We start from the raw sequence: 8,846 nt of genomic DNA on the forward strand, positions 1-8,846 counted from the left end.
TTGAAAATCAATTTTCTTTTCTGAACTCAACTTGGAATTCATAGTGTCAAATTTCTGTACAGTTGCAGTTTTGATCCTTAGTTTGTCATTTTCATCCAACAAATTTTCGAGCATGTCCTTATAGTCTTTTGACTTTATGAAGGACTCTAATTTGTCAAGACCAATTTTGTAGGAAGGTGAGAGATCATCAGAGGAAACAACATTTTCATAGTTGTATGCATCGACATCGATTTCATCCTCCTTGAAATCAAGGAAAGGTAAAATCATGCTATGTATCTTCTTTCCTATTTCACAATCGAGATGTAACTGAGTAATATTAAAATATAATCTTTTAGCAATCAAACAAAAAACATTTTGTTGTTTTAAAAGCTTAATATTGTCTCGTTGCAAATATATTGTTTCATCCCTAGACCTAATTAATTCTTTCTCCTTTTGCTCAATCCAGATTTGCCTCTCCTCACTCTTCGACGATACCCTATTGATTTGATCAATCAGGTTAGAGTTTGTTACACGAGTTTGGGTAAGACTACCACTTAAACTAAAAAATTTAGATTTTAATCCATTTAGTTCATTTTCATAGTTTGTGATGGGTATTTTCAGTGAAATAAGAATAGTTTGTACCTTATTGATCAAGTCATCACAGGTTTCGCAGCGAAACATCTGTCTTCTCGCTCTTTCTCGTCATCTAATCCATCATTGGTTGTGTATCCTCGCATTTGTGACACACCAGTCGTCACCATCAGACATCTTCCCTCAACCTTCTCTTTCACCAGCAGATCCTTGCCATGAGTGGGCTTTCTTACTTCTTTGTCCTCTAAATTTGTGGACCACACCTAAACTCCATCGAATTCATCATCATCACCAGTACCCTGCATAATTAAAGCATTCATGGTATTATTGTTAGTTGTTGATTTCTTTTTCTTGATCTCCTCAATTCGTCTTAGGAGGTTCGCTTCTTCATCGTCTTCGTCACCCCTTTCAGATGTCTTCCTCAGCATGCAATCTTTGGCAAAATGATTCTTTCCTCCACAATAATGGAAAATAAAACCTGATTCACCTCCAATCTTTGTTTCCTTCTTCGATTCTTCTGTCTTAGAAATTGTCTTCGGTTCCTCTTTCACCTTTTCGGAACTGTAACTTCCCTGCCTGTTTCGATTCTTATTGGTGGAGAACTTTCTTATAATAAAATTTCTCGGATTGGACATCATCAAAGCATATTCTTCACCAGTTAGACATAGTCAGTAAGATCTATCTCTTCTTCTTCTTCAACTGCACTTTTTCCCTTGGAGATTAGAGCTAACGAACCCAAGCTAGAAACCATATTTGTTTCCTTTGACACAGCACTCCCATGAGACTTCTGAATTCCCACCAGCTTCGCCAAAGAATAGGATTTGAATTGTTCATGTGCCTTTAAAGTAGACACAACTGTCATCCATTTGGGTCTAAGACCATTCATGAATGTAACCTTCAACTCAGTAACCTTTCCTTCGATCCCATGCTTTATCATCTTATTAAGAAGATGATTAAATCGATCAAAAGCCTGAATAAGTTTCTCTTCGGGCTTCTGTTTGAAGTCACCAATTAAATTTAGAAATTAATAGAGTTTGAATCGAATGCTCCAGATCTTCATTAGTAGAATATAATTCCTTCAGCCTATCTCATATCTCCTTCGCTGTTGCGCATGAACTCACCAATTGAAACGTGTCCGATTGTAAAGCAAACCTAATCATTCTTAAATCTTTAATGTTGCACTGAAACTTCTCTTTCTCTTCTTGAGGAATGTCCTTTACATCATTAACGAGTTGATTGTACTCCTTTTGAGTTTTGACAACTATTGAGGTGCTTGAAAAAGCAAATGCACCAACTGTTATCGCCTCCCAGATCAAGTATCCATTTTCTTCTGAACCAATCATGTAGTTTTCAAAGTGCTGAGTCCATACCTCATAATCTTGAGTGTACAACATAGGAATCCTTGTCGTCGATCCAATGCTCTTGGAAATATTAATGAGATTTGTTTGTGAATCTTCCATAGACATTGTGATAATGTTTGATCAATAACCTGCTTAAAATCTGACTTGTAATTTATCGTTAGGGAAAGATCGATAATTAATGAAATACGCCAATGTGGAATGACGGCTCAATTAATATCAATCAATGCGGGAAACCCTAATAACTTCTTCAACAGAAGAGATGTGAATGAATTACACAGCCTCCCGCTCTGATACCAACAGAAGAGATCGTTTAGATCTTTTACAGGTTAATCAAAGAAGAACAAACAATTATATTAAACAAAACAATGAACACAAGATGGAATCAAGATAACGCTGAATGATTCAAATGTAGTCACGCCTCAGCAGAGCTCAATTAAAAACTTCCACTATAGAGGCGAGCTAGGGTTTACAAAACAACAATGTAAATTCTTCAATCAATACTTACAAAGATGCATGCATGCACTTGATATACTAAAACCCTAGAATAAAACAAAGCATGGTTGGACACCCCAAACCGGTTACAAAACTACGCTAACTAAACCGAGCCCATGACGCAACATTCAGAACTCAACACATTTCTAATATGATTTTTAGAATGTTTAGAATATTCTATTAAATTTGTCAGATATGTAGAATATTCTAAATATTCTACTAAAATATGTAAAAAAATATATTTTTTGTATTTATTTTTTATTTTTTTTGGAAAATATATAATCCGAAAATAACATTGGGAAAGAAAAATTTCGAAAATTTTCAATTATTTTGCATTTTAACACTAGTATAAAAATGACCTACGGTCACACTTTCCAAAAAACGGCATGTGCCACTTTTTCTTAAAAGTGTGGCCAAAGGTCACTAAAAACATTTAGAGACTGTTTTTGGATACATTTAAATTAGAATGTGTGGCCATTTAATAGACAATCAACACTTTTACCACACTTAATTATACCAAATGTGACAAACATTAGTCACACTCAAAAACTGAGATCATAGGTCACAATCAGCCACATGTATGGATTATGATTGTCATACTTTTTTTTATGAGAGACAGTAGATAAAAGTATCGTCACATGAGTTAGTTCTTTGTATGTCTATAACCTGGTGCCTTTTTAGCCACATAATAGACAAAGTAGCTAAAAGGTGATACATATTGTCACACTAAATATTTGTGTGTCCATAGCACGGTTCTGTATTAGTTGTATTTAGTTTAAGAAAGAAATTTAAAGAAGTTAGTATTGGTTACTTATGGTCATTTACCTTTTATTATGTGTGTCAAAATATTATGAATTGGCATTAAGAATAAACAAATATTGTGTGTGTATGTAGCATTTAGTTACGTTTACAGCTATTATATGTGTGTATATGTAAATATAGTCATAAAAGAAAAATAATGTGTTATAGTTATAATTAGGGGTCGTTCATTGCCCTTTTTGTCATCTACTCTTTTAATTGCACCAGATAATACACCATTAAAAATGAAAAGAATACAACTTATTTTAACAGAATATTATGATAAATAAATGAAATGAATACAACATAACTTGTTTAACATTGCATAACGAAAGTACATTGCTATTACATGTAGTTTATGTTATGACATGTGTAACAATATAACAGTAAAAAAACCGAAAAAAAATATCTTTGAGTTATAAGAATATTACACCAGAATAGTTTGATGGTATAATATGGTAAAAAGACATTAAGTAAAGTACAATGTCATTTTTTATCATTTTCTTATTCTCCACATAACGATGTGCTCAAATTTTGGCCTTTCCCTTCTACAAAAAAAAATAAAGATCATTAAGTGTTATAAGAAGGAAAAATATTATTGCTACAAATGTAATTCAGGACATTAAGAAACACGTACCATATGTATAAGAATACTGTGACAATCATTACGAAAATAATCATTTTCCTTCTGCAAGTCAAGTGTGTCTACACATGGCAATATGTTATCATTATGAGGAACAATAGTACTAAATTCTTCATCTACATCTTCATATGTATCTTTGTAATTTTTGGGTGGTGTCTTGAACACAATAGACATTTTTTGATCGAGTGGATCTGTCACGTAAAATACTTGTTGTGCTTGTGAGGCCAATATGAAGGGATCACCTTTATGGCCTAATCTTTTTAGTTCAACTAGTGTGTAACCCAATTTATCCCTTTTTACCCCTTTTGTATTGTCAACCCAGTCACACAAGAAAATTGGAATTCTTTTAAAATGATAATCTAGTACCCATATCTCTTGTAAACCACCATTAATAAGTGTTTTTGGCATATGTTACAACTTCTTTAATGATGTGTGTGTCAGTTGCAACAACACTAACCCCAATGTTTTGGTAAACTTTACCTTGACGAGCTTTTGTACGAAAAGTATATCCATTAATAGCATATACATCGTATTTAATAATGTTCGTATTGGGTCCAAGTTAAATCCATCTCATTGTCTCTATTATACTTTCTCTATAGGCCCCTAACTCTCTCTCTACCTGAATTGTAATTAGATTATGAATTTAAGAAATCAAGACAAAAATAACAAAGAACACAACATATTTGAAAAGAATATGCCTCTTTTCGTAACCAATGACCAAATGTTTTACTATGCTCTTGTTCTAGATGTGTCTTTCGTTTAGTAGGGTGTTGATGTTCCAAAAATTCCATGTGTCGTATGTCAATACATTAATGTTAATATTATTATAAAAAAACATACATGTAAAAAACCTTACTTGATATATGGGAGTACTTCAGATGTATTTTGCAATACAAAGAAATGTGCTTTGCTGAATAGTTCTGCAGAAACTTCTACCGATTTAACAGCTGATACAGGAGTATCGTCCGTAATAGAGCTACTATCTACACCTTTATGAATTCCACAATTGTGATGATTGTCAGGTGAAATGCCAACAGTATCCATCCTTTTAAGGAATTGATTAAAAAACTCAATTGTCTCTTTCGCAACATTCTCTTCTGCAATGCATCCTTCTGGTGTATTTTTGTTTCGCACGTGCCCCTTAATAACCTTCATATACCTTTCGAATGGGTACATCCATCTAAAGAATATTGGATCACATAATTTTACTTCCCTAGTGAGATGAACGGTTAAATGAATCATCACATCAAAAAATGATGGTGGAATGTGTTTCTCAAGAAGACATAAGGTTACACATAACTCCTCTTGCAACTTATCAAGCTCATCCACTATGATTTCTTTGCTACATATTGATTTGAAAAAGAAACAAAACCTTGTAATAGAAACTCTGGTGGGTGGATGCATAATAGATCGAATTGTTATGGGCGAAAATTGTTACATGAGCATGTGATAGTCATGTGATTTTAGCCCGATCAACTTTCTATCCTTTACACTCACCAAACTAGAAAAATTAGAACAATACCCTTGAGGAACCCTTAAGTTGTATAAAGTTTCACAGAATTTGTCTTTTTCCTCTTTTGTCAATGTACAACCTGCTGCGGGAAGTGCTGTGTTGTTCCCTTCTATCTGAGGATGCAGCTTTGGTTTTAAACCATAATGAACCAAATCCAATAGAGCTTTATAACCATCTTTAGTCTTCCCAGGAACGTTCACAATAGTTCCTGTTAAACTCTCACCCACGTTCTTTTCCACATGCATAAAATCTATACAATGTGGAACCAAATTGTCGGGCCAATACCTTAATTTTCTATACCATATATTGAATTTCTTCCAGTATGTATTATTTTGCTGGCCCACATCTGAAGTACCCAGTTGGTGTGAATTTCTCTTTTTTTTATTCATCTTCCCACCTCTTCCACTTGTTGATTGTTGGATTTCTGTCTCCTTGCCCTTATTAACCTTTCCCCATTTATTAATTATAAATTTTACCCTGTTATATATTTCGTCCCCATTCATAGGTACTGGAGAGGGTGAGAACTCTTGTTGTCCATTGAATGCCTTCTTTTGTCTTCTGAACGGGTGATCATACGGTAGAAATCTTCTATGTCCAGCATAACTCTGCTTATGCAATTCAGGGAGTCTAATGCAGTGTGTGTCTTCACCACACACAACACAACCTTGAAAACAGCTATATGGGCAACCACTTAATGTACCCAAAGCATGATAATCATTAATAGTCCATAACACAATTGCACGTAGTTTATAATGCTCTTGTGCATATGCATCGTATGTTTCAACTCCAAAATCAAATAATAATTGCAGATCATCAATAAAATGTGATAGGAACAAATCAATATCGTTTCCTGGTGTTCCCGAAATCAATAACAAAACATGATGAACTTTCTCTTCATACACAACCATGGTGGAAGGTTGTAAATGACAGTTAAAACAGGCCAAACACTATGACTCATATTTCCTCTGTTAACATCAACCCCGTCCGCCGAAATGCCTAGTCGCAAATTCCTTGGGTCGCTAGAAAAATCAGGATATTTGTCATCAATGGCAGCCCATGCTGGTGAATCAGCTGGGTGACTTAAAACTCCGACATCCACCATTCTTTCTATTGCATGCCATGTTAAATCTTTTGCAGTTGTCTTAGACTGGAAAAGACGCTTGAAGTGCGGAATAATTGGAAAGTACTACAAACATTTTGCAGGAATATTGTTGTAAATTTTATTTTTTTTGTTCATCAACCTTCCATCTTGATTTACCACAAGTAGGACATGCTGCCAAGTTTGTGTATTCGTTTCTATAAAGTATATAATTGTTGACACATGCATGTATCTTAGTATACCCTGAACCCATTGCCTTAAATGCTTTTTTCACCTCATAGGTACTACTGTACATTTCGTTTCCTTCTGGTAACATGTTTTTTTTATCAAAACTAATAATTCTGCAAAGCACTTATCTGATACTCCATACTTACTCTTCAAGTTGAGTAGTTGAATGATTGCAGATAACTTTGTGAAATTATGACACCCTGTGTATAAGGGCTTCTTGGCATCCTCTATCAGTTCTCTAAACTTATCAGGGTTCCCAATAAAATTTTCTTCTACAACTTCAACCATCTCTACAGTTTCTACAGCATCTGTTGGCAATTCTGTGTTCATGTTCGTGGAATCTACATCGTTTGACGTATCCATGTAAAAATTATGTTCATATACATAACTTCTTGGTGGTTCTTTTGTTTCTCCATGCTTATTCCAATTTGTGTATGTTTGATCAATTCCATTCCTGAATAGATGATCATCTACCACATCCATTGAATGACATATGTGGTTTACACACTTATGGATAGGGAATTATTATCTTTTTTTTTGGTATCTGCAGGATCCATATGTTAAGAAATCTTGTAATTGTGCACTGCATATTTGATAAATTCTGCAACACCTTTTACATAGGTTTTCAATGTTCTGTATGCTCCCATCCAAGACTTATCCATATTCAGCTTACAACAGCGTCAACAAGCAATACATGTTTCCTATTTATTGACCCATTTTAACAAACAGTTGGTGTGCATAAACAAAATACATCACATTACTAATAAATCCAATATCTTGAAAGAAAAATAATTGTAATTTCCTGTATTAATTAAATGTAGTATTTGTACCTGTATCAATTTGATTTTGACGCATCAATTTCTAGTTGAAGAATAAACGTAGTTGCAGTGCCTTTGTAGTTATCAGAGATTAAATCGATAGGAATTCATATTGTCTAATTTGGGATATTTACGCAATGAGTCTGGATGATCAAGGGCATATCGAGACATTTAAAAAAAGAAAAAATAAAGTGTTGGTAATTGGTTTCGAACCCAAGACACTCCACAATATACCAATAACTACATTAACACTTACCAAGTGGGGTATTTGGTTGTTTGAAAATAATTGCTTTACCAAAAAAACAAAAACATTAACCAAAAGAGAAAGGAATCCAGTAAAACTAATCTAATACAAACACAGTTAGCATGAAATTATATAATTTTGTTTATTTTATCATAATAACAATTAATGGACAGATATACCCTTGCTAAAACAATCTTAATTAACATATAAAACATATAATATATAAATGAGTATTATACCCCTATGTTAACATAAATACAAGTTACAACTTAGTTTCAAAGCACATTGTCATCTTAATAAAAAATTAACTATATAAATGACAAAAATGCAAGACATGGAGATAATTAACATATAAAATATAGAATGATAAGTAATTACCATTTTGCCCACAAGGCAATTACATTAAAAACAACATCAAATCTGGACATATAATATATAAATGATTGTTATACCCCTGTGTTAGCATAAATACAGGTTACAACTAAGTTTCAAAGTACATTGTCATCTTAATAAAGAAATAACTATATCAGGGACAAAAGTGCAAGACATGGACATAATTAACATATAAAATATAGAATGATAAGTAATTACCATTTTTCCCAGAAGACAATTACATTAAAAACAACATCAAATCTGGACATATAATATATAAATGACTGTTATACCCCTGTTTTAGCATAAATACAGGTTACAACTAATTTTGAAAGTAAATCGACATCTTAATAAAAAAATTAACTATATCAGGGACAAAAATGCAAGACATGGACATAAGTAACATATAAAATATAGAATGATAAGTAGTTACCATTTTGCCCACAAGATAATTACATTAACAACAACATCAAATCTGGACATATAATATATAAATGACTGTTATACCCCTATGTTAGCATAAATAAAGGTTACAACTATGTTTCAAAGTACATTGCCACTTGAATAAAAAAATTAACTATATCAGGAACAAAGATGACTCAATTACAAGTTATGCAAAACATGGATATAAATAACATATAAAATTATTATGTTAACTAATTCCGATTTTGCCCCTAAGACATTTATATTGCAAACACCATAAAATTT

General features: G+C 32.9%; 1 protein-coding gene across 1 annotated transcript; it reads right to left on the reverse strand.

The window, feature by feature from the left end:
- Positions 1-4,716: 4,716 nt before the first annotated feature.
- On the reverse strand, positions 4,717-7,187 carry LOC145099234 (uncharacterized). Its single transcript, XM_079036824.1, has 5 exons — positions 6,851-7,187; positions 6,619-6,782; positions 6,278-6,563; positions 5,303-6,161; positions 4,717-5,206 (listed from the first exon to the last, which is right to left on the reverse strand). Exons 1-5 carry the CDS (start codon positions 7,185-7,187, stop codon positions 4,717-4,719), a joined length of 2,136 nt encoding a protein of 711 aa, XP_078892950.1.
- Positions 7,188-8,846: the final 1,659 nt, after the last annotated feature.

The sequence above is a fragment of the Lactuca serriola genome, chromosome 4 (genome assembly GCF_051521515.1).
Source record: "Lactuca serriola cultivar US96UC23 chromosome 4, Lser_US96UC23_V15, whole genome shotgun sequence".
NCBI classification, from domain to species: domain Eukaryota; kingdom Viridiplantae; phylum Streptophyta; class Magnoliopsida; order Asterales; family Asteraceae; genus Lactuca; species Lactuca serriola.